Source organism: Diadema antillarum, unplaced genomic scaffold, assembly GCF_040938485.1.
Source record: "Diadema antillarum isolate AM-2024a unplaced genomic scaffold, OU_Dant_1.0 seq00000689_RagTag, whole genome shotgun sequence".
Classification (NCBI taxonomy): domain Eukaryota; kingdom Metazoa; phylum Echinodermata; class Echinoidea; order Diadematoida; family Diadematidae; genus Diadema; species Diadema antillarum.
The window spans coordinates 116,213-144,132 of record NW_027271594.1 but is presented as its reverse complement, the minus strand read 5'-3'; the positions used below and the strand labels follow the sequence as shown (position 1 = coordinate 144,132).

General features: G+C 39.1%; 1 protein-coding gene across 1 annotated transcript; it reads left to right on the top strand.

Moving 5' to 3' along the window:
- Positions 1-314: 314 nt before the first annotated feature.
- On the top strand, positions 315-24,793 carry LOC139737334 (major facilitator superfamily domain-containing protein 9-like). The gene is made up of 6 exons (XM_071648012.1): positions 315-421; positions 2,342-2,429; positions 5,971-6,014; positions 10,568-10,697; positions 20,959-21,168; positions 24,016-24,793. The coding sequence occupies exons 1-6, from the start codon at positions 326-328 to the stop codon at positions 24,726-24,728; spliced, it is 1,281 nt and encodes a 426-aa protein (XP_071504113.1). The 5' UTR covers positions 315-325; the 3' UTR covers positions 24,729-24,793.
- Positions 24,794-27,920: the final 3,127 nt, after the last annotated feature.

Here is a 27,920-nt window from a genome sequence, read left to right as displayed (position 1 = left end):
TACCAAGAGCAAGTTTGATGTCCTGTAGAAGCTTAAGATGGCGTTGGGAGGCGAGAACAAGAAACTGTTTTCTCTTCATTGAGTTTCAGCTTGTTCACAGTCATCCATTCCTGCACTTATAACTCACCCACATTGACTTTTGTGCATAATCAATAAGTGCAAATTGAAAGTAAAGCTCCGTTTTTATAAATTATATTAGTCTATGTTATCCAGTTTTTTCATACATTTTGCCATTGCTTGATGTGCATCCTGAACATAAACGATCACTCCATTTTCCTAAAAGACGGATGGTAAACTAGACTAATGCAATCAAGAAGTCGTCAACATGGTTCACCTTGATTGTGAGAATTCTTCCTCTCCTACAAAAGGCGAGAAAAGTTCTCGTCTCTTAACCTACAGTTTATACGCCTTCGGGTTTTTAGTAAGTATAAAGGCAGCATAGCAATATTTGAATGTGACTTTATAATTACTAGATTACGTGTTGACTTCTTAACCGGTCGACCGGTAGCACTGTTAAGTGTTAGTGCATGCAGGTGCCACGTATTAGCCAGCACACTGACTCGCCACGGTACACCGGGCGGCCGCCCGGCCACTGACAATCATCTCCCCCGGACTTTCCGGCCAAATTATGCTCGTTGTACGCTACTGCGGAACGAGTAACCAGCATGATCATGATAACATGATGATATGTTGTTTGACCTATTCGTAATGTATAATTCGTATAACTTTCACTAAATAACTCAGAACTCGCTATTAAGTGTCAAAAAAATGCTCCAAGTCTATAATTATAAATATCATGTCGTATTCATGACTTGATGTTCAATTCTGAATAAACTGTTTTAGACCTAAACCTCTAAAAATTAAAAAGTTCAAAACATTGATGATTGAATTGATTCTCCACAACACTAACAAGTTTGCTGTGTAGAGTAAACATCTGTTACAGTGGTTAATTTGGACTAGGTCTAACCCCGTCGCGGGGCGCTGTAACACAGTACGTATTTGTCCGTATGGGGTCGCTGCTGCGGTTAGACTAGGTCTAGCAATCTCTAACAACTGTTAGACTAAATTGTAACTAAAAGTCTAGTTCTAAGCCGTGGGATCTAACCCGGTTAGACTTTAGAGTCTACATAACCCCGGCGCGGGGCAGGGGGCTGTAACCACTCGGTACGTGCTGCGGTTAGAGTCTACAGTGATTTGTAGTGTAGACTGTGACTGTAAAATCAGATCGACAGATGAACGGAATAACGAGGTCAAGAGGTGTTATCGAAACCATGATAATGAAATGAATTGAAGGGGGGGGGGGGGGCTGGGAATTGGAGGATTTTTGAAATTTCACATGTTTTCACAGAACATTGGATATTGATTATATCATCAAAATTTGCAAGTTGTCAACCAAGCCAAACATGTTTTCACCCTTCTGTTTTTTTGTGTTTCTAATCTTTGGCTTGAGGTAGAAACCAATGTTGATAAGAGGTTATGAAGTAATGACGTCATCACCTAATCTAATTAATTTGCATGTTTGGCTTTGACCTGGTCACCAATACCATGCTGATTTAGTGAAAACATATGCACGGAATAGTCCGCTAGAGTTGTAGTTACAGTTTTGCAAAACTACAGCTTAAAAAGTTAAGCCATTTTCAAAAATGATCTGTGCAAGTTTTGTTTTGGCACACAAACATTTTGTTTTTGTCTGATATCCATACACAAGACAGTAACAGTTTGCCTAGCCTACCATGTAAAGTCTTCAACACTGCTGATTTGACCAGGAGATCAACATTCACAGGACTATCCTTCCCTACCATTTAGTATACAACTACAAATAGTGAATGGTCATGAGTGAGATGGTATGAAACTCGACACAAGGTGTAAGATAGAGGCCTTTGAACGAGGCAAAACCGAGTTGAATAGTGCTCCTCATCTGTCACTGAGTGCGAAATCTTGTTCGATTGAATGAGTTAAGACCATTCACTATTTGTTTTACTGTAAACATCCAAATTTTAGTGCGATTAAAGTTTCGCACTGAGCGGCTCAAAAACATATTCGTGGGTTCTTAAATTTGCACCGTTGCATGATTGTCAACCCATTCAAAATGTGCAGAGAAAATCGTGAAGATATTTTCGCGGGTTTTAGAATTCGTGCTAGCCAAGAGTAGTGCAAAATGCGCAAAAGTTATGTACCAGGTACCATGAAAATTTATCCACAGACAGTATACAACAGCTCAGACGTCAACAGATTTGGATTTTACATCCTGATTGTATAACTTAAACTACAGTAGTAACAATATTTACTTGTTCATTGTACAAGTAATTGTCTTTGCTTTCTTCATTGTTATCTCAAACAGGACTTGTTCGCTGTTGCAATGCTTGTTCCTAACATTACAAGACATGCCACACAATTGGGTGGGTCTCCAACATATGTGGGTTTATCAGGTAAGTTTTAGAGTCCGGAGAGGTCAAATGTGTTGTCTAACAGCAGCATGTACGGAACAAAAAAGAATGTTAAACTCAGACCATATGAGCTTAAATACTAACTTACCGTTTCATTAAATGTAGATTATTTTAACATTTTGCATTGACTTTTGTATCACATGAACGTGTATATGAGATCCTAAAATTTTCAAATTGCTTCTCCCCATAACTGATTACTCTTGCAGTAAAATGCCACTACATGTCAGATCAGAAATGACTGCAATAATAAGAGCAAAATCAGATCAAGAAAATAATGGAAATGTCATCAAAATTGGACATTTAAAGCAAAAAAGCTGGATTTATAAGAAAGGTTTCGCCATGTTCTCACTGAACTGTGACATTAGTTACAACTGAACTGAGCCATAAACTCACTGAGTACTCTCCTACTATTTCGTACTAAAGAGAAAAAAAAAAATGAAAAGAATTATGTCTTCTTTTTGATTTGGTGACTGCAATTCTTTGTCCCTGAATGTCATAATTACTGGATAACTGAATGCAGCTAATATTTGATAGGAAGGACAAGGTTTTTTTTTTTGATTCCACATTGAGATGGGACAAATTATGAAGTTTTGTGTGTCGTAGTCATTGGAGAGGCTTGTGGAGCCATGACCTCATAGATTTGTCTAATTTGCATTATATGATATGTATATGTTGGTCGCCACTAACTAGTATCACTTTCCTGAAAATTATGTAACATTTTAAAGGGTCGGTAAAGGTATATTGGTGGGGATGAGGATTGAGCTTTTAACTTTTTGCGAGATTCCAAGAAACCACATCTGTATGATCTAGTACAGAGCATACCATTCTAAGAGGAATTCAAAGTTTATTTGATGAAAATCAGTTTTGGAATGGCTGAGACATCCAAAAACAAAGTAAAACAAAGTGATCATAATAAAAGATGGGTCCCACCTTTTATTAGGATCGCTTTGGTTTGAATATATCAGCCATTTGAAAACCATTTTTCATCAAATAAACATTGAATTCCTCTTGGAATCACATGCTCTTTCATATTTCATAAGAGGTTTCTCATCTCACCAAAAATGTTAGAAACCTGAAGTTAGGACACAACCACAACTATACGATCCCTTTAAGTTTGAAAGTTTAAAAAGCTCTATCAGTTCAGGTCAAGGTATGATGAAACCTCTTTAGAACTTTCTATTCAATTGATCCTACACTGTTTAAATCAAAGCCAAGTTGAGCATGGGTGAAACTGCATTCTCAATTCGTATCAGAATTTGAGCTTGTGTTGATGGAGGGAGAATACTTGGAAGCATGAGGAGAATTGAGAAGAACAATTGAGTGGTAAAGAGAAAGGGAAAGAAGACAAGGAAAGAATTTGATTGTAAAATGGGTAAGCGCCATTTTTTAACATTTTAAAGTTACTCCATAATCAGATTGAGTGAAATTAAAGGACAAGTTCACCTTCATAGACATGTGGGTTGAGTGAATGCAGCAATAATAGTAGAAGACATCAGTGAGAGTTTGAGGAAAATTGACAATCCGTTCAAAAGTTCTGAATTTTTGAAGTTTCTGCTCAGTCACGGCTGCATGAAAAGACTACTATAGCTTGTGATGTCACATGAGTACAACGACATAAAGAAAGAATAAAGAAAAATCAACATATTTTCACTTTTCTCGCATAACAAAAGAACACTTGACTTCTCTCTTTCAGAAAGCAGGGGGAATAATATTACCCTTAACATATGTCAGTAGCAAGTCGAAAAAATGTACACTTTATTCAAAAAGTAAAGTTTTGTGAAATTCTCTTTATATTTTCCTTATATCGTTGTATGCATGTGACATCATACACTGTAGTAGTCTTCTCATCCAGCAGTATCTGCACAGACACTTCAAAAATTCATAACTTTTGAACGGATTGTCCGATTTTCCTCAAACTGTCACTGATGTGTTCTACTAATATTGCTGCATTCTCTCAATCCTTATGAAGGTGGACTTGTCCTTTAAAGAAAACTTTTCCAGCAATGCCTAACTTGTTACATAACATGCAATATTCTTGGAAGTTATGATTGAAAATACCCCATATTTTCTTCTTATTTTTTTTTTTGCAGCTTTAATCACAAATATATCTCAAATAAGCACAAATGGAATTAACTTGTTTTGCAATCAAACTCTAAGTTTAGTTGTAATAGTGCTACCTGTAAGAGTGCCATCTTGTGTCCAATGAAGGACTGATTGATATGATAAGACACCTTTGACGAGCCTACAACCAGACATGTTTGTATTACTATGTCATTATGCGAGTCCATGCAAAGATATCACACCTTTTTGTTTTTGTTCTTTTCTTGCAAGGGGGGGGGGGGGGGGGACAAAACAAGGACATTCATTATTCATGACATAATATGTGACCCTGCATCACAAAGCCAACAAAAAGTCGCCAGACATGGATTTTTATTTAAGGGCAGATTCTGAAAGAGCAGACTCTAGGCTTTAAAATGATGTATAAGTCCATTCAATTGGACTCTCCTAACATATCTAAATATTGGAAAGAAAGTACACACTCTGGAAAAGTGTGAACTGAGAAAAGAGGCTCTGAAGACAGTACAGGGTCTCTCCGATCTTCAAGCACTTACTCTTTACCATGCTGTGCTAGCTGTGTGATGAATGGGACAAAAAAACAGGATGTAAACCGCTGGAGCAACAACAATGAAGGGATTATCAGATTAAGCTGAAATTGAGCATGATCTATCAACACATTCTGGCCATGATTGATGCTAACTTTCAAAGCAGAAACCTCATCCTTTCAAAAATTATTAGAGTTGAAAGTGAAGAATGTGCTATTAGGATTTTCAAGAAATGAAAAGGGGACATACCTTGATCACTCAAGTCTACAGAAAAGGGATTGTAGAGAAACTGCTGCAAACACACTTTCCAATTCATTTCATGATCCCAAACTTAGGTATAATATAGAAGAAGAATAACTTTCAGGAGATATGAAAAACTCAAGATTGACTTTGTTGACCCATTTCACCTTTTTTTTTTTGAGTCCTCACATACAATCGAAGGGTGCAACTTTTTGTTTGTTTTGTGATGCACAGCCGCATATACTATTTCATTTGTGCTGATTTTAACAAATGAATTCTGCCTGCTGGTTTTGTTTCATTGAAAATGGGGGATAGTCATCCTTTGTTGCAGATCAATGTCAAATGGGAACATTGTAAACTCAAGTTTTTGGTTAGGAAGGCTGCAAAGACATTGTACTGGACCACGTGGAATCAAGCCTTAAACTTCAGTGCACTTTTTCAGTGCCAGTGTATGTGATGATGATTTGTATGACTGATAATTTGATACCTCTGTCCTGCACTACCAAGACACTACAGCATTCCACTTATCCAGAACTGAAGGCCATATATACACGTTCCTGATGGTTAGATTGTGTAATTTATTAAGACTGCCAGTACATTATGTTTAAAGGATTTGTTGTTACCAAGATGACTAAGCATTTTTATTTGTCTGTGTAAAATTTTTTTTTGCTTGCTTTCAGGTTCCATTTATGGGACTCTACAGCTGCTTTCGAGTCCACTTGTGGTTAGTATCGAGATGCAGATGTGTATCCGTTGAAACTCCTGATTTCAATGTTCAGTCTTTTCCATAAGGTGGTGATTTGGCTCAGTTGGTAGCGCATCTGCCTCCCTATACAAATTACCCAGGTTTGATTCCTGAGTGTAGCTGAGCAATGTTGCATGTAATCGTACTGTCCCCTCTAGTGAGAGATATTGATGTTGATATTGATGTAATATACACATAAAAGAGAGAGAGAGAGAAAAAAAAATGGAGGTCCCATTTACTAAAAGAAAGTTTTTTCCATGGTAGGAATATAGCTGTACCAAGAGTTGGAGATGAGTATTACGTTACATAACATACAAGTAATTGTAGGCACAGCAGGATAGTTACATTGTCTTTGAATGAGCAGGGTGCTATTAGACTGGCCCAGTCTCAGCAACATATAAAGAATGTGTAAACTGCTGCTGAATGTAGGCAGGAGTAACGGTTTCTCAAGAAGTCGGCATGCTGCTTTGTTAGGGGTTTGCAATATGTGGCAAGGAGGTGACTTGTTAGAACTTGCCCTGGTGCTGCCGTATAGATGAGAAGGTCAGAAACTGGCCTTAGTACTTTGTTCGAGGACAAGACGGCAAGACAGCAATGTTTTAAGACTCACCAAGGCAGCGAGGCACCTTGTTCTGCTATTCTTTGTTTTCTCAAGCAAGGTGCCTTGGTGTGTTCTGAGGAGTTGCCTTCATGCCTTCTCATTCTCATCGACGTGCCATGGCAATTTTCAACAAGTCGCCTACTCACCCAGCTTACAAGTGTCTGTAGTCGATTGTATATCTGGAAAAAGCGCAGAAAATTTGGGGTCATCCCACGAGACCGACACCCACAAGTCATACAGCCCACGAGTTTGACTTCGAAATGAGGTCCAGGAGTCATAAAGCCCACTAGTCATACAGCCCATTAGTTTGACACAAGGCAAAAACAGCCCACGAGTTTGACAGATACAACATGGGGCTTAATGTGTCGGTCTCGTGGGCCTTGTTTGCTCAGTGTCAAACTTATGGGCTGTATGACTCATGGGCCGTATAACTCATTGGCTGTATGATTTGTGGGTGTAAGTCTCGTGATGTGCACCTGAAAATTTTTGGATTTGTGTAGTGCAAACTTCAATCTGTCGTACACAGGCAGTAGAGAATGCTGCCAACAGCAATAATGGTACTGAACCTTGTGGATATGGTGAATCAAAATACAAGGGAAAAAAAAGAGTGGATGTGTTGTGCAATTATGATTCCTATAGCCTGCATGTCATCAATGTATGGGGTCAGCAGAGGTCATGCACAGATGTGAGGTGCTATGTAGGTGAGTGTTAGAGAGAGAGAAGGGGGAGGGCAATGCTGAAAGTGAGAGAGAGAGAGAAAAAAAAAACTTAGGGAAGGGGCATCTTGTGAATGTGCCTTTAAGAAAAAAAAATCCTGCTCTATCAAACAGGGCTCCCCCTCCCCCCTCCCAATGACACTGTATGTACTCTTGACAGTGCACCTTACTGCATCATTATTATTATCATACTGAGTTAGTATCATGTTATCCGTATTATGAAAGAGAAAGAGAGAGAGAGAGAGAATAGGGTACAGAGGAAGAGACATCATTTAGTTGTATTATAGTGCTGTGATGATTTAGCGCATAAAGCTCCTACGTGTCTTGTAACTAGAATGCGAAGCAACGACTGGGATTCCCCAAAGCTTTTGATAACTAGAGGGTACACTCTCTTTCTGTTCTACTACTAGTAACATACTCAGATGTAGTTATGGTTCGCTAAAGATGGTTGTTCAGAGTGACAAGTGACTTTATTGTAGTAAGCCCCTAGTTTTTAACCACATTTTCACAATTAGATGCCTTTGAGAGGGTGTGGTTTCAAGGCATGTATCGACTGAATGCCCAGTATTTAGAATTCATGCTCTCTATAAGATGGATATCATATCTTTGTTGAATAGAGTGCCATAAATGATGATGCACATACTACCTACATGCCGGACATCAGTCATGTTTAGTGCTTGTCTGAAACTGTGGTTGTTGTATTTTAAAGGGATGGCAGGGTTCGAAATTGGCGATGGTCCGCTGGCCATTGGCCACCCAAAATCATGTCGGACTAGCTAAAAATCATAAAATTCTGAAGTAACTAGTCCGTCTGGCTAGCCAAAATATTGCTTCAGTGTCAAATTTGATTCTAAGTAGTCCGCCTGGCTAGTGTTAAGTGCGACCCCTGGATGGTATAGTTTTGGTAGAGGTGAGGATTCAGGCTTTTACTTTTTATCAATCAGAAACCATTCTGATTTTGAAAAGCATACAATTCTAGGAGGAATTCAAAGTTTATTTGATGAAAATTGGTTTTGAAATGGCTGAGATATATCAAAAACAAAGTAAAACAGGGTGGTCCTAATAAGAGATGGGACCCACCTTTTATTAGGACCTCTTTGTTTCTGGATATCTCGGCCATTTCAAAACCAGTTTTTGTCGAATAAACTTTGAATTCCTCTTAGAATTGTATGCTCTTTGATATTTCATAGAAGAAGATTCTAATCATCTTGTGACAAGTTAAAACCTGAATCCCCGTCTCTACCAAAACTCTACCATCCCTTTAACTCACTACTCGTGAGGGGCCATGATTCCCCTTCGGGTTATATCACAGCACACCTGGATCAAATAATTGGTTGAAAAAATAGAAGTCACATGGATCAAATGTTTAATAGCTGGAGGGCAGTTCCACAGGATTGTTTTTATTCATAATTAATCAATCACCCTAGACATTGCACATTTTAAACCGAGGGGTTACCTTTTTCTTATGTGTGCACTATCCAACTCACATGAGAGTCACACAGCAGGAAAAAATTGAATTCTTTTCTCCAGAAACTAACAGATGAAACAGACACAGGTTTGACTCTTCAGCTTTTGTGTCTTTTTATTCCATCATTATGTTTTAGAGCTTTCTCTTACCTCTTGTGTACATTTAATCCCAGATCAAGAATATGACCAAAGGAACTTCAAAATCCCACCTATGTAGGCATAGATGTGTGCACTTAGTACCAGCACTGACAGAGCAAGTGCCCCCTCTATAGACCAAACTGGTGATTAGACTGCCACTTCGAAGACGCCTGTGCTTGCATTTATAGCATAGGATGCAAGTACTGTAGTGCAGTGAGATATTTAGATTCATTTCATCTTATTTAGAAGATGAAACTGAAACTTTTGGGTGGCATAATAACCCTCAGGAAAGAATTGTTTGAGTTCAGTTGCGATGGGATAAGTCATTAAAGAAATGGGACTTTTCGCTGGACTATCTCCAGAATGACCATTCATACCTACTTTCATTTTAAGGGGAATACGTGATTGCCTTCTAATGGCATGGTTATCCTCATTAAGATGTTAGAGTGCTCTCAAGGCTTGAAGCCACGAGTGCGAACTGTGCCGCAAAGAATGGGAGACTTTCTATACCAATGGTTGAACATGTAATGAATGCCGTGTTTTAAAAAAGATTTTTCCTGTTGTTAAGAATACTTGCTGTGTAGCCTTGAAATAAAAAGCCTCATTCAGGGAGTATATGACAGCATTCTGATCATGATCTGATGCTGTAAGAAATGAAGCGATACCGACGTGTATTTTATGGCAAATGGAAGCCATTGTATTTTACAGTTCTACTTAACACCGTGTTCATGTTGGCTTTCATAAGGAGTTTAATCACTCATACAGGCCAGAAAAGGTTGCATCAAAGCCAACCCTATGAAGCTCACTTGTATGTAAGAAGCAGTGATGAAACTGATGAAAGTACTGTAGTCACTGCATTTCAATATATGTAAATTAGATTCTGTGGTGATGTCGTGGCCCTGCAAGGCAGCCACAGACTTTCACACAAATCTTTGCTGAATTGATGTCTTTGATGTGAGCTCAAAACAAACTCAAATGCTTTGTATCAATATGTTGTTGTGTGACAATAAGAATAACCTTGCGTTGCTTATGGGGAAAAGGGTTGTAGTTGTGAAATAACTGCACACACACACACACACACACACACACGCACATAAAATTCTATATATATGACAGTTTACGCAGAAATCATTGAGAGATTTATGGGTTGATTACTTTTAATATCACCTCAGCTAATTGGGGTAAGTATATGGATACTTAGTGAAAAGATGTTAAACTTTTATAATTTTTATATCTGGTTTGTTGAGACTTCTACCATTCTACATATTTATGTATCTATATGGAAGATTTGTGATGTAGTGATACCACCCCAGCTAATCTGGATATGAAGTTGTGACCATTATCACTCTTGTTTTTGTTTTGCTTTGTTTTGTTTTTCTTTTTTTTGAACAAAGGAAATGTTTAAATTCCTCAACTTTTCTTTTTGATATTGTGGTCAGTGTTGAATTATCAACCATCATGGACTCGATGAACAGTGTTGAGCCTGTTAACAAGTTCATCAAGCCTTTAACAAGTACCATTCGTAAACAGCACACTATGGAGGAGATTCTACAAAAAAGGAAAGAGCTCTAGATGTGATGACATGCCTTCTTGCTTTATCCTCATTTCAGGGGAGATGGAGCGATGTGTCCGGGAGGAGGCGGAGTCTCCTAATCTGTCTCTTCTTCACCTCACTGGGGTACATCCTTATGGGCGTGGCCCCCTCCATCTTCTACTACCTCCTGGCTAGGATACCACTCGGTGAGTTAACTTCTTCCACTATTCCTGCTGGCCAGGATACTGCTAGGTGGGTCAATTTCTAGTACTACCTGCTGGCTAGGATACCGCTATAGGTGGGTCAACTTCTAGTACTACCAGCTGGCTATTCAAGATATCACTACGTGGGTCAACTACTACTCACCTGCTGGCTAGGATATAACGTACATTGTAACTGCTTGCTAGGATACCATTTGGTGGGTTAACTTCTACTACCTCCTGGCAAGATACCACTAGGTATACTTAACTTCTTCCACTATACCTGCTGGCTAGGATACCACTAGGTGAGTTTATTAACCCTATCTGTGCCACTTTAATAGTCAAATGTGTACAAATTTCACACATATACCTATGGGCAGGAAATTAAAGGACAAGTTCACCTTCATAATAATTATACATGTGGATTGAGTGAATGCAGCAATATTAGTGGAACACATCAGTGAGAGTTTGGGGAAAATCCGACAATCCATTCCAAAGTTACAAATTTTTTTAAAGTTTCTTTGTAGTCCCTCCTGGATGAGAAGACTACTACAGTGTATGATGTCACATGCGTACAACGATATAAGGAAAATAAAAAGAGAATTTCACAAAACTTTACTTTTTGAATTAAGTGCACATTTCTTCGACTTGTTACTGATGTATGTTAAGGTTAATGTTATTTCCCCTGCCTTCTGAAAGAGAGAAGTCAAGTGTTGTTTTGGTATGCGAGAAAAGTGAAAATATGTTGGATTTTCTTTATTCTTTTATTATATCATTGTACACATGTGACATCACAAGCTATAGTAGTCTTCTCATCCATCTGTGACTGAGCAGAAAGTTAAAAAATTCATAACTTTTGAACGGATTGTCTGATTTTCCTCAAACTCTTGCTGATATGTTCTATTAATATTGCTGCATTCACTCAACCCACATGTCTGTGAAGGTGAACTTGTCCTTTAATGAGGCATGCAGACGGCCAAAGGGGAATGAAACCCAAGTATTACATGTGGATTGAGTGCATGCAGCAGTATTGGTAGAATACATCAGAGAAAGTTTAAAGAAAATCAGACCATCTGTTGGTAAGTTCAGGAACTCTTAAATATTTTGATGCCACCGTCTCTGAAAGAGAGGACTGCTATGGTTCGTGACATCACATATAAGGAAAAGAGTATAAAGAAAATATGAAGAGAATTCCATAAATTTTAATTTTTTTTTTTCAATGAAAAGTGCACATTCCCTGCACCTGTTACTGATGTATATTAAAAATAATGTTATTCCCCCTGCTTTCTGGAAGAGGTACAAGTGCTCTATAATTTGCTAGAAAAATGAAAATATGTTTCATTTGCAAGACAAAGTACATACGTACATGTACATTGTATCAAGAAGCTGTAAAACAAAACCACTTGAGACAGACTTTTTTTTCTTTCTTTTTTTTGCATCTTGATGTGTTTGTGAAATATGTGAAGTTTTTGCATCACATTTCAAAATCAAGTTTTAAAAGAGGTCATTTTCTGGTACGAGTGATTGGATGTGAAGTCACATGAGAAGTTGCTGGAAACTAGAACAAGAGAAATCGATAGGGAACAGGAACAGCGTGTGTGTTTGAAAGGAAGTATACACAGATTAGATCTTACGCGATAAACTAGTGATGTCAGAGTCTGCGCAAGAAAGTAAAGTTGACGTGAAGTTCATGAAATACTAAACACAGATAGAGATATAGATTTTTGAAGAGGTGGGAAGATGAATCCTATAGCCTTTACTGTGAAAAGGTAAACTGAATTAAGATAGAAACAGCATGATGAACTAGTGTACTCAAGGAAGTAGTCACACCATTAGTCCGTTGTGAGAACAAAAGACCGGACACCCCTCCAGATGAATGGGTCAGCCCAGTGTCACATTCAAGGTTCCTCACACTGACTGAAATAAATCGCCTTTGATTAATTGTTCTCAAGTGAGTCATCGTCTCTCAAGTTTCAGCGTGAAAGCGTACCCTCTGTATCGTCTTTCTCCCGCAAATGCCGGCAAGGCATTTACACAATTTAATTTAGGTATCACTTTTCACCCAGGTCCCTGGACATTGCCCAGAAACTGCACAATGTCATTATGGAGTGCTTGTAATGATGAGTACAAGAAAAGACACACAAAAAAAGGAAAGAAAATTATTTAGGTCCAAGTGAGTGAAATGTTGTCTGGAAAAGATTTTGTTTTAACCTCCATCCCCCACACCCCATGTTGGTTTACCACATGACTGGGGAAGCTCCTCACTCCTTAACTCTGTTTTAGGATTTTGTGTTTGCTGGTTTGTTTGTTTGTTTGTTTGTTTTTATTAGTTGACGAGGTGTATTTTAGTCTGAATTTTGGACTGGCCTTTAATGCTGAATATCTCCCATCTGATTGGAGGTTTTGATCGCTGTCCAAAAAAGCGTCTGTACAATATAGTGACCTCAAGCTATTGTAAGTCATTGGATTGGTTTGAGATAATTTCCTTCCTGTTTTTGAGGAATTCCACATCTAACCTTCATTTGGCTAGTGTTGTGCCAAGAATGTTATCCCACACAAAAGGCCATAGCTTTCGATCCCAGTGGAAACTTTGTCAGAGGCGAAATCCCAAACTTTGAACCGTTGCAATACCATTATGATATACTATTGTGTACAGGTAGAACATGGACAAATATTTTCTGTATTGATTGTTACTTTGTCATTGCTGTTGTTTTTGTTGTATTTTTATTGTGATTATCATTTATGTAATTGTAATTGTTAAATAAATGATATCATAAGTAGTAGCAGTTGTAGTAATAGTAGTAATAGTAGTAGTAATAATAATAATGATGATAATAATAATAATAATGATAATAATAATAATAATAATAATATTATTATTATTATTATTATTATTATTATTAATATCATTATTATGATTATTATCATCATTATCATTATTATTATTATTATTATTATTATTATTATTATTATTATTACTACTACTACTACTACTACTATCATTATCATCATCATCATCATTCAGATGTCAAATCAACACTACCAATTGTACCATCTTCATAATAATTCTTTTCATCATTACCATCTTCATTCATCGTTGTAACATTTTACCAGTGAGTTGAAGTGCTTAAACACCTTTATGTCAGTGAAGTAGAGTCCATTTAAAAACTTCCAGGGAGCTGTCTGTCCAAAACCTGTAGGCAGAAGAGACTCCGAGGGTTTTTATCACATGGTGACTCTATCTGAAGTTAGGTCGCAGACGCCCAATAATTCATGGCAGTACAATTTGACAGACTTGGAGCGGTTCCTTGTACACTTGAGACAAAATCTCATTGCTGGATTGCATTGATCATTTTTACAGACTAACAACATCTTTATCAGATGCAATCTTGGCTATAGATATAGATTAAGACTGGTCAAGGGTAAAAAACTTTCTTATGTATTCTGGTTTATCCATACCCATTGTATTTTGCGCATGGATATATTTGTTACATGGATTGTTCATAAAATAATGACTTCTTAATCAGATGGCACCTCGGCTATATAAATTACAGTCAAATGTCAAAAATACTACATTCTCTGTCTTGCTTTTAAAATAACGGATTTAACCATCATCGTAGTCATTATTCTAACTAGATTTGATTCTCGTTACTGGGATCAGATAGAAGATAAATACATAAATTCATAGTACAAGTGTAGATAAAATACATGCCCTATTGCCCTATATTTGTCACACCTATAGGCTGCGTATCACCTTCTATCATATCATTCCGGTGACGAGATCAAATTTAGTTAGAATAATGATGATGATGATGATTGTAATTCGTTATCAACATGATTGGACCGTACACACGGTACCTTGGAAACAGTGATTTGAATATCAATTCTCAAGAGGGGGCATGGCCTAATCCTTTGTGCCATGTCAATTGATCTGAAGTTCACATTGCAGAGTGCAGTGGTAGCTGTGTATCCACTCGCAATACAAACTATTTATGCACGTGTATGGGTGCGCGATTTATTGACTGAATTGGTAGGAGGGTCACATAATCATGTAAGAACATGATTGCACTGAGCTAGTCGTTTCACTGTCATACTCACCTTTGCAGAACTAACCCATTAAAGCTCAAGTTATGGTGATAGAAAGCTCAGGTAACAGAGCAATTGCTCAATAGTCACAGTTTTAAAATGTGACATTCACCGACTTTGACTATGAATTGCCTGTGAGGATTTCACAGCGAAGATGCAGCAATTGAGGTTGGAGTTTTCCGCCCAGCTCATTATTTGTGTTGCATGCAGTAACACAAATTAACCGGTGCTTAAAGCAGAAATTTATAGAGAATCTAGAAATATGACAAGTTTGATATCTACGAAAAGCTAAGAAGCTAGTTAACAAAACTGGATATCTTTTAGACGATGTAACTTTGCCCCCAAACTGTTTTTGAGATTGAAAAAACGCCCAATTTCCATGACCACGTAGCTCCGTTCGCTACAAGAAACATCGGATTTGAGCGACGTCACCAGATGTCTATGAGCTGATTTGCCGTACGACTATATGAGACCTGCTCTGGCAAAACCCGAAACTTCTCGGCAAATGTGATTTTCCGCTACTGCCCGAAAAAGGTAAAAAAATGACCTACCTCAGGGACCAAATTGACATTTTGGTATCACGTTGTAGGGGAAATTTTCTAGTTTCTGATTGATATCAACAACATTTTGAAATACAACCTACAAAATGTGGAATTTTGGAGAGAAAAGTGGGATGTCAATCTCAAAAGTTGGCCAAAATCTTACATCTAAAGACCAAATCGCCTTCGCTTATGGCAAAAATGACTGTTCTTTTGGCGATCGTGTCTTAGATATTCTGCGTTGAACCCTGACACATTTGGTGCCTACAGAAAGCTCTACTTCTGCTTATTCCAATTATGGTCATGGCATGATGTCATGCTACTCACTTTCATTCATAAATTCGTCTGAAACATGCGTAAGTTTATGCAAATCGTCTCCCAGACGCATAAACAGCCTTGTTGCTTACCAAGACACGTGATCGAAATACGTGTTCACGATTGGACCCCCTTGTTTACAAGCAACCTACGTGTTATACTATGGGGATCGCTGCAGCAGCGGTGCATGCTTGCATGCAACACGCGTATCGTGACTGCTGCTCAGCACGGAAATGTTGCAGTTTCCCGCTTTGTTAGACTGTTTTCTTAGCAAGTTGGGGTAGAAATTAGAATTTAAACCAACACACAAGAGAAAAAGAAGGTCACATTTATCTAACAAACCTTCATCATGCCATTTCGAAGAAGAATCAAACTGAAATCACGGCATCAAGGAATACCTCTTCACTGCCGATTCTGCTGGTACTGTTGTGCGTACACCTGATCACGGCAATCGCGAATCTTGAGCTGATTACGGTAGGTTTTGTGCTTTTCAAACGTCGTATTTCCGTAAAATTTATGGGTGTAAAAATGATTTCCGATCAATTACAGCTCTTTGACTTAGTTATCATCCTTCATGAGTATGTAAGATTACCTCAGCTATAAGCAATTCCCCCACAATGATCGATTTGTTGTGTCAATAATAACAGCAAATTGTGGCTGTACGAAGGAACAGCTGATCACGGCAATCGTGAATATTGAGCTGACGATAGGTTTTGTGCTTTTAAAACTTTGTTTTTCCGTAGATTTATGGGTGTAAAAAATGATTCCAATGAACACAAACAAACAGACAATTTCACGACGTGAATATATAGTTTTGGCGGACGATTTATTCTAGATTGACGACAAATTACACACCAATTTCCTGAAAAGTGCACACAGTTTGCCTATAGATACGTAAATCCCACTGGGTTGCATACACATTTAGTGACGTCGCAGATTTGGCACTTTTCGTAGCCACATCAAACTTTTTCCAGTGCTCAAATTTGGTGAAAATAAAGATTCTTATATTCAAAGCAGAGACAACTTTATTGCATGATTTATGTCAGAAATTAATCAAAATAACATTAAATGATGGAAAACAGTCAATTTATATGATATTATTTCCTATAAATTTCTTCTTTAATTGTGCAGGTGCACCTGACTTGAGTTGTGGACATCACCATCTCGTACATGCTTTGCTATTTACTTTTGGCTTCCTTTGGCTACTGTTTTTGTGTCAGATGAAATGCCATTGGAAGGAGTGGGTGAATTGTGCCCAGATCTTACAGTGTGTCTTATTTATATCACTGAGAGTGAAAGAGAATCTTCTTTCAAGATCATACAAGTTTAGTTTGTTTTGAAAGTATAGTACTTTCTTTTTGTTATGAATGAATGAAAGATGCAAGATATTTTCAAAAGTATAGTAGCCAAAGTATACTACAAGGATTTACATTGTACATTTTCCTTTAAATGCATATTATAAAATGGGTTCAAGAATGTAGCCAATTGGAAGCGCTGAAATGAGTCACGTGTGCGTGCATTAATTTCTCACTATTATAACATGCACGGCCTGACGTCACAATGTTTACACTAGCAGTGCGCACTCAATCAGTTGTTACAAGTGCGTCGCGCGCTACTATACGCGCTGTCAATCCTGTAAACAACTTCTAGTTCGGGCTGCCAGCCGGCCTTTCTTGTGTGCATACATGTGGCGTACGTATACTCTTATACGTACGTACATCTCACAGTACTTATATGTGCGGGATTTCCGAGGGCGACGTGCGTAAATGTTTGGGACGAACATCTTCGGACATCTTGACTTTTTGACTTGAGCGAGTGCTACATGTAGCTGACTGGTATTGACCCACAAAGGTACGTGAAAAATGCTGTTAGTTTTCGACCCATTTTATAAAACAAATGATGCACAGGATTATTTCGTGGCGTTAGTGGAGATGTAGCGCACTCGAGGGTATTTACAATTGTGAAACATGCACGAGGCGAAACCGCACTCTATCCTGTGCATCATTTGTATACTATAATATTGGATATCTTATGTTTTTGAGTGGATGAGTTTACAGAAGGAACAGGGATTTCTCTACCCAAGCTTTAACTATTGAAATGTGTCCAGCAGTTGGCTGTAAATTGCCATCATGCTTTTTCATCAGCATTCACTGAAATAATCCAAACTTGATTCAGTTGTAAGTTATTCAACCCACTCAGGTGTAACAATGGGAGTGAATGCAGCAATGTAATTAGAACACATCAGTGAAAGTTTGAGGAAAATCAGATAATCCATTCAAAAGTTATGAATTTTAAAAAATTGTAGTGCTGCTACGGCTGGATGTGAAGACTACTATGGCTTGTGATATTTTACACCAGAATAACAATATAAAGAAGATATAAAGAGTATTTCACAATATTTCATTTTTCTACCATAGTGAAAGAGCAATTGACTTGCCTCTTTGTAATAGAAAGCAGGGGAAATGATATTACCCTTGATATATTAGCAACAAGTCAAAGGAACAGGATGTACTTTTCAAATAAACTGAAATTTTGTGAAATTCTCTTTATATCTTCTTTATAGCCTTGTTCTAATGTGATGTCACAAGCTGTAGTAGTCTTCTCTTCCAGTCGTAGTGGCACTAAAACTTTAAAAATTCACAGCTTTTTAATGGATTATCCAATTTTCCTCGAATGTTCACTAATGTGTTCTCCAGAAATTGCTACATTCACTCAATCCACATGTATATTTGGGTAAACTTCCCTTTAAGGTTGACCAGTAACAACTTCTCTGCAAGATCTCAGTCGGATTCTCATCCTCACCTATCTTCACCCATCCTGGCCTATCCTTTAATACCTATCCTCACTCATCCTCACATATCCTCACCCATCCTCATCTATCCTCAACTATCCTCTCCCATCCTCCCAATAGAAAGCCAAAAGACATCTCATACCCCATTCATACACAAAGTTGGGCCCAGGAGCACTCCTGGAAGCGCTTCGACTTGAATATGCCCATCTGTGTCCGTTAACAGAGAATAGGTGCTTGCTGAGACCATATGTGAAGTGGCTGAGAAGGGTATTGTGGTGACCTTCGAGTGTGCGGGAACTTCTATCATACAAACTGTAGGCACATGCAGTGCACACCATTCTACTTCCGGATCACTAATAGTTAGTGACCGTTTATACAGCATTTAGAGTGCTTCAGGAGTGTTCCTGAGCCTCGTCTTGGAGAGGGGTATGACTATAAAGAGCACACTGGGACCCGATTGTCTGTTGTTATAGAGTTCAGAGGGGTTTGGGAGCTCTTATGGGAACACTCTGAGAGCATTCGAGAGCGCTCTGAATGCCCCTGTATAATTTGGGTATTGGTGTTGTACTGTGACAATAGAGGAACCTTTGACATCTGTTCATTGATGCAGATGATCAATCTGGAATGATTTTAAAGCATATTCAACTAGAAAAGCACTCTGAGAGCGCAAACCTCTGCCAAGCAGCTATAATAATGAAAATTCACAACATTTATATAACGCATTATCACATGAAATGTGATAATTTCTTCCTGGGAAGGATTTCAGAATACCACCTCAAGGTAGGAAGACACTCGGGGAAAAAACTTACGAAGATTTTGCTCTTCTCTTGCTCTTCCATAGTGATCAGTGATTTCCACCCATACACACGAATGCTGAAAAATCGCCCGAATTCCCAATTAGAAGTCTTTGTTACATCATAAACCCTCTACTGCGTGGCACGCCTTGCCATGGCAGAAACTAGAGCACGCACTTTGGTGCATGTATGAAAACCTCAAAAATGCGCAGCTTGAACTCCCAAGTTCATTGACCCTACCTGCCAAAGTATTGAAAATCCTTCATAAAATCCGTGAAAGTTTTCGGATCACTACCAAAATTTAATCATTTGTTGTTCTGTGTGTCATTCTCAACCTTTCCTCCTGCAAGTTTCATCAAAATTTGTTCCCAATTTTTTGAGTTATTTTGCACACGGACAAACAAACAAACAAACGGTAACAAAAACATAACCTCCTCCCTTGGCGGAGGTAACAATGTATTGTTGATATCAGGTGTTATTGTACACATCTGTGTGCAAATTATATAGTATACATGTACATGTAATTATAGATTGAAAAAGTATATTTTCTCTATATCTTATAAATATTGTGAATTATTATTATATTGGCATACATGTATGTGTGTAGATGATATATCATGTATATATGTGTACATGTATATCACACTGTCTGTCTGTGCATAGATATATATACATGTATATATACATGTGTATTATATATATCTATATCTATATATATAGATAGATAGATATAGATATATATATAGATAGATAGATATAGATATAGATATAGATATATTTTTTTTTAATTTTTTGAATGGCTTTCCTGGAATAAGTGAACACTGAATGCAGTATTCAGAGAACAGGTCTGTGTCAAGTGGCTCTAGAATGATGGTCTGTGCTGCCACGAGATTTCCTCATACTGATAACTGATATGGGAGCGAGACAAGGGGAGAGTGGGGAAGCAAGTGGCTATAAGGTTACCATGGAAGACCACTGATGCAACGCAGCCACGCTTGCTGTACTAGCTTGTCACGCTAGCCATGTTGGGGGTGGGGGATAGGGAATTGGTTTGACCCTGATAGTGCCTTTGCCTTTGTTGAATGTTATGCTGTTGTAGTTGATTGTTTGGGAAGGGGTTTACCCCAAAATGCAGAGATATCGTGTATAAAGAGGTCATTTTTTTTTTTATTTGTTGATTCATGAGCTTGGATAGCAACCAACTAATACCATTTATTTGCAGATGAAACAAAAACCCATCATCAGTGCTTCAAAACGGTTTGAACCAGTATGATAGATGTTAAGTATTGTTATACAAAATGTGAATAATATTTATGATAAGAATGTTTCCAGACTGAACCATTTACAGTTATGGTTTAATGAGAAAAAATTAGATATCTCCTTATGTTTTAGGCTTTATTGCAAAAATTTTATATGGTAGGATGTTTTGTGATACAACTGACCTACACATATGCATCAAAAGTGATTGCGTATATCTTGAACATAATGACAATAATGACAATGATGGACATGATAATAATGATAATGATAATGATAATAATAAATATGATGATGATGATGATGATAATAATATTAATAATAATAATAATGATGACAATAATAATAATAACAATAATAATAAAATCATTTTAGATTAATGATAAAAAGGATATAACAACAATTACTTCCATAATTGTTACTGTCATTATCACCACCAAACTAGTATCATTATCTTGACGCCCTCTTATCGTTTCTTGATGCAGGCATCTTCAAGCACAGTGTGTCCATCACCAAGGCGATCCTGACCCAGTCCACACCCAAGGAGGAGAGGGCCAAAACCCTGGGCTACTTCAATGGCTTCTCCAGCATGGGCTTCATCGTCGGACCCCTGGTTGGAGGCCACCTGGCCGAGCTGGAGAACGGCTTCTTCATCGTCACCGTAGCAACGTCTTCCATCTTCGCATTCTGTTTCCGTGAGTAGGGCTACAAGTTGCTTTCTCCCCCCCACCCCCACCCAATATGTCCTTCATTTTGAACAGTAACCATAACTTGGCATTGGGGAATAATGAATACGAGTGTCCAATGAAACCTGATTACTCCGGGTCAAGTGCAAGTGATGAGATTTTTTGGCTGGTTTAAGGTCGTTGCGGTAAATTTGAATTACTTTTGTCTTGAAACTTGATGCTGGCTGGCTTGCATGCAGCCAGTGAAGTGTTGGCTGAGTATGGTGGAATTATTGGAAACCAAGATGAACGCAATCTTTTTTTTTTTTTTTACCCACGCCAATGAAAATCAGCAGCTGGGGTTTTGCAAAGGGTTCCGTATGTTTGTTTGTCTGTTTGTGTACAAGATTACAAGAGAATGGGTGAACGGATTTGTACCAAATGTTCAGGGAATGTTTGGATACTGACAGGAAAGAATCGATTAGATTTTGGTGATAATCAGTTGACCCCTGCAAATTCTTTGTGACCTTGTAGTTTTGACCCCATACAATAGTATGATGGGGTGACCACTCTGAACATTTTCCCGTTTCTTATTTTTGCACATTTTCCGCTACCATACGAAACAAAGAGTATAGAAGAGCACGCAGTGCGCTATGCGTGCGTGCGCTTCTATGCTCTTTGATACATAAGCAGAACTCCTAGACGACGGACTTCGCTGCTCAAATCTTCTTAAGAATTTCGAAATTTATGTTTGTTTGAGGGACTAGTCCTTCAGAACTTGTGAAAATTTTGTGGAAGTTCATTTTCTGTTGTCACAAAATGGCCCATATTTGGTGATTTTTGTCTCGCCCACCGGAGTTGAAGGCGAGACTAAGGGATCCAAATGGCGTCCGTCCGTCGTCCGTCCGTCGTCCGTCACAAATGTTAAAGTTTACCTGCAAGACTCTCTTATGATGCATAACTTGGCAACTGTTACAGCAATGGCAGCCACACTTGGGTGATAGAAGCACTAGGGGTATCTTCATGTTATGGTGTTGTCGGAGGTCATGTGATGATGTCAAAGGTCATTTGAGGTCATATATTAAAGAGTATGTGCAAGACTCTCTTTTCTATGTTAAAGTTTTACCTGCAAGACTCTCTTTTGACAAATAACTTCATATAAGTTGCTTGGATTACAACCTAACTTGGGTCATAGATGCACTGGGGGTACCTTCATGTTATGGTGAAGTTGGAGGTCACAGGATAAGGTCAAAGGTCATTTGAGGTCATACGTTAAAGTTTACTTGCAAGACTCTTATCACACGTAACTCGACACATGTTGCTACAATGGCAATCAAACTTGGGTGATGGATGCACTGGGGGTACCTTCATGTTATGGTGCCGTAAGAGGTCACATGATAGGGTCAAAGGTCATTTGAGGTCATACATTAAAGTTTACTTGCAAGACTCTCTTATCACACGTAACTCAACACATGTTGCTACAATGGCAATCAAACTTGGGTGATGGATGCACTAGGGGTACCTTCATGTTATGGTGCCGTAAGAGGTCACATGATAAGGTCAAAGGTCATTTGAGGTCATACGTTAAAGTTTACTTGCAAGACTCTCTTATCACACGTAACTCAGCACACGTTGTTACAATGGCAATCAAACTTGGGTGATGGTAGATGTCTCTTGGGAAGTTGAAGGTAACCACAAGGTCAATGGTTACAGACGGGGGTCAACAAACTTTTAGGGCCCAATGTTAAGTTTTTAGGCCGCATTTCGTTTGTGGCTCATAACTTTTGATCCCTTTGTCCATTTGTGACCAAACTTAGATGGAAGATGTCCCTTGGGGAGGTGAAGGTCGTCACAAGGTCAAAGGTCACAGACAGGGGTCAACAAACTTTTAGGGCCCAATGTTATGTTTTTAGGGCGCGTTTTGATTGTGGCTCATAACTTTTGATCCCTATGTCCGTTTGTGACCAAACTTGGACGGTAGATGTCCCTTGGGAAGTTAAAGGTCATCACAAGGTCAAAGGTCACAGAAAGGGGTCAACAAATTTTTATGGCCCAATGTTAAGTTTTTATGGCGCGTTTCGATTATGGCTCATTACTTTTGATCCCTTTGTCCGTTTGTGACCAAACTTGGATGGTAGATGTCCCTTAGGGTGTTGAAGGTCACCACAAGGTCAAAGGTCATAAGCAGGTCAATTAACTTCTGGGTGTTATAAAAAATATTAATTCCTTGTACGCGAATGGGCGAGACACAATTTGGCGATTGCCTTGTTCATATTGATAATGATTTTTTTTTTCGTTTGAGGAACATTCCTCAATCACGGAAAAATTTTGCTCGGTCCCAGTCACACTGCAGTGTGTATGCTTCCATTTCCTAGTGCACTATCTCACTGGGCGAAATTTGGACACAGCACCATATATGTCAAGATCACTGCTTCGCACTCTTTTTCATTGTAGAGTGTTTTGGTGGAAGTGAAGTAAGAAATTCTATATGACCTTGTAGTTTTGACCCCATAGTATAGTATTGCAACTACTCTGTAGCACCGCTAAGGCGTGGGTCTGCCACCTTTGACGGCCCCTCTAGTTTTTCAAATGTATTGGCTGTTTTTCTATAGCTCAGATGTTGCTCTATTAAACTACTGTACAGTAAGTGATTTATGTGTGATAGCTATGGAGCCCACATCAAATGATCTGTAATGATTGTACACATCAATGAACTGAGTAAAATGTTACAGTGGAAATATATGCTGCCACTGAAAGGATATGCAATTTGATCTGCTCCTCATTATAGAGAGAATGAAGACAGAATGAATGAAGAGTACGGTAGCTAATTTCTATGTTTCGCTGTTCTTCATTACTTCATGATATGTCCCTGTGCAGTTGTAGTGCTTCTCTTCCTGAGAGATCACCATTGCCGTGGCAACAGCCTACCCACCTCCGACTCTGTCAAGAACTTCATGCAGGATGACTTCAGTGCCGACTTCCGCAACTCGTTGCAGACCTTTCGTAATATCATCCGCTCTGGCCCCGAGCTCTTCTTCATGCGATTCCTCCAGGGGCTGTCGGCGACGCTCTTCCGCAGCAACTTCATGCTCATCCTTGAGCAAAAGTTCCAGACAACGCCCGCCGAAAACGGCCGCATCATCTCCTTCGGCTCGATCGCGAGCGCCAGCTGTGCTCTGGGTGTCGGGCATCTTGTACGTCTCTACGGCGACGTGCCGCGACTGTACCTCCATGCGAACATCCTCCGTGTAGTTGCATTGGTGGGGCTGGTTTTCGTGCCGAACATCTACATCTTCATGGCGCTCTACTTCTTGCTGTCCATGACGAGTGCCTCCGCCCGCGTCTGCATCACCAACCTGAGCATCGAGCGCGGGAAAGTGGAGGACACGGGGGCCATGCTGGGGCTGTCCCAGTCCCTGATGTCAGTCTGCCGCACCGTCTCGCCCCTCGTGGCCGGGGTCACTCAAGAAGTCAGCATGTCTGGGCCCATCATCCTCTCCTTCGTCGTCTCGCTGGGAAACACCGCCCTCGTGGCCGTCACGGACTTGAGGCAGAAGCAACGACTGTCCGAAGACAAGAAAAATCCTTGACACCAATGTCAAGTGCTGCTCCTTAAGGCGGCGAAAACAAAATATTATATTAATCTATATTTCACAGGGTGGCTAACATGCCAAACAGCCTGAGCCCTGTATTTTTGTAAGTATTTTCTAGAAAAATATAGGTATCTTACATTGGTAACATTTTATCAAGGAAATTAACTAATAATACCGAGAATTAATACATTTGTATATATCTCTGTGTGCCTGTCTTTCTGTCTGTCTGTTTGTCCGTCTTTCTACATGGAACTTTTTGTCAAATCATGAAGATTTGTGATGTAACAGTTGACACATTCCATCCATCATTTGCTGAAATACCGTAAAACAGTGAGTTTGTTGGTACGTGCAACTCACTGAGTAAGACTCCCTGAAAAACCTTCAAAAACACGAACACATGTGCCTTGAGTGGTGTGGTAGATGAATTGTCAGTGGGTAAGATTGTAAGTTTGACAAGCCTATCAGACCCAGTCATCTGATAGTGAATGTTGATATTGTTAGACAGTGTGCTTTATAACATTTTAAAGAAAAAGAGAAAATTATCTCATCATATCTTCACTATCGAATGCTGTAGTACTGTCAACCTTGTCTGTGAAATAGATAATGTTCATTTCCTATATTTTCAATGAAAAAACAAAACAAAACAAACAAGAAAACACTGGGTGAACAATGGCTGGGTGCATATGGCAGGATATGTTTTGACTACTTGGTAATGTTTTTTTCTCATGGTTTCAGTAGATTACAAGATATATGAGCACAAGAAAGTAATAAACATGCATGGCGAAGAAAAAATACATTCTTGTTTTACCCCCCAAAGCATACAGATACAAAATTTACACGATCATATAGTCTACCTATAAAAAAATAAGGTATACGTAGCTATAGACATGTACATAGAACAAATAATTTTCTGTAAGCAAAGATGTGCAGTTGTGTTCTTGGGTGAGAAATTTCAGTGGTATGATGGAAAAAGAAAGTCCTGTGACTTTGCCATTGCCTTTGGTCATGTACAATGTCAGTGGCCTTCAGTGATTTTTGTTCCTGTGAGAGTTAATCTACGAGACCTCAAGCAAAGGTTTCTCGTCAAATCGAGGCTATTAAGATTAGGTGTTTGCCACGTGTTTGGTTCCAAGCACATTCTGCTTTTTTATGGAGCTCGTACATGGATGGGGAATTCAACTTTGTGAAGCTGATTTTATAATCATTATGGACTAGTTTGCCTAACAGTCACAGAGATACAGGGTCTGAAATACCAGTACCAATGATGTCATTTTATTCCGTCGAACTTGATTTTTGGGGGAAGATTGAGAGTGGCTTTGAAAGAGTTTATCTTTGACATAGTTTGCCTTAAATGCTGCCTTTAAGAGAATGGAGCCGTCTCTTTGTAAGAAAGTTTGAAGAAGTCATTGATTTGATGGTACTATCGAAAAAGTCTGTCTATAGTTTCAGACCTCAGAGTCACTGGAATATGTGTAGTGCCGTAGAACATTGTTGAGTCCTTATTCTCCTTTTTCAAGTCACTTTTGTTGAGATTACATTTTATGTGGTTGTGCGTGCAGTCAATATGGACTTGTTTTCGAGAACATTTCCGATGAACTTTGATGCCCTGATTGAGCAACTTACGAATCTTGCCCCATGTATAGTCCCACTTATAAAGTACATGTAGCCGCATAGTTGATGGTCTTTACAACACTAACTGGTTTCTGCATGCCAGGGCTGCCAACTCTCACTCATTGAGAGTGAGACTCACTCATTTTGGTCCTTTCTCACTCAAAACTTTATTTCATTTGCATGCATTTCTATTGATCTCACTCATTTTGACTCCTGAATTATAGCATTGGCCTATGGGAGTCTCACTCTAAACTAGTTTCCAATGTTGGCAGCCCTGGCATGCGATGTTAGTTGTACCACACTACCTACAAGGCATTATGAAGAATACCATAGATTATGCATGGCCTAGCTTTGTAAAACCACAGTCACACAGTTCCTTAAGTTGAGTTATGCCCGCCATGGATGGATACCAATAAATGGACTAGACACAGCGCGGATGCAGGCATCCACATGGTCAAATGTCCATAACTGATCCCTCATGAAATGCAACAGTGCCAAACCTGTGAAATTTTGAAAGTTTCAACATTTCGCAGGGAGTTACCACGGATGCAGATTCATACAAGTAGTAGTAATTAAATGTAACTATCCGTAAGTGAATGTAACTATCCGTAGCATGGACGCAGACCATCCAGGAAGATTTTTACCTCCCGTCCAATTTTTGGACGCAAACGCCGGATGTAGAGCATTATTTGACTGGGCATAAGAGTCCCACTGTTGGGAGACTCCACCCCAAAGATGGAAAAGTTTTGAACTGAAAATGCCCGGTAAAAGTCACAGATCAGTAAGAATTGAAGAAAACTTTGGGTGAAGAGTGAGGTGATCATGGTCATATCAGCATCTCGTCCTCATTCTCTTTGCACACGTGATAAGCTGAGTAGCAATCTCATGAATCAACTTGATAGCAACTTTCTCTTTTTTCCAAAGATTTGTTTTCTTTTTTTGCGATGTAGGTTTCACAGCCCCAGTAACTTCATATCGAAAGTGTTCCCGTCTGGATCAAAAAGGTTGTTGGTGATGCATTGTGTTGAAAATCATCCATAACTCGATGCATAACCTGCTGAAGTGGTCTGCCCCAAGCACAGAATGATCCATACAACTGGTGCCCATTGAAGACCAGCTGGGGGGCGTTTCATAAAGCTGTTCGTAAAGTTACGAACATCTTACGAGCGACTGGTGATCAGTTCTTGTGCTGAATTATGGCAATTCTGATATGTATAGCACATCACAACTGATCACCAGTCGCTCGTAAGACGTTCGTAACTTTACGAACAGCTTTATGAAACGCCCCCCAGTAGCACTAATAGTGCAGCTGAATATGGGTTAACCATGCAGCCATTTTGTCTTGGACAAATAGAAAGTGAAAATAAGATAACAAAACATGTACTAGGCGAGAAATGTCGGGCTTTTCACAGCTGGCAGCCAGGTGTTGAAGACCACTGTGCGGTCAGCACCAGTGGCATTGACAGCAGAGTTGGAGGAGGTCATGAGCGGGGCCTGGGCAGTGCGGAGTATGGCGTGCTCATGATGGCAGCACAAAGGAAACCTGCAGCAGTGGCTATGTTATCCCACCGAGTTTAG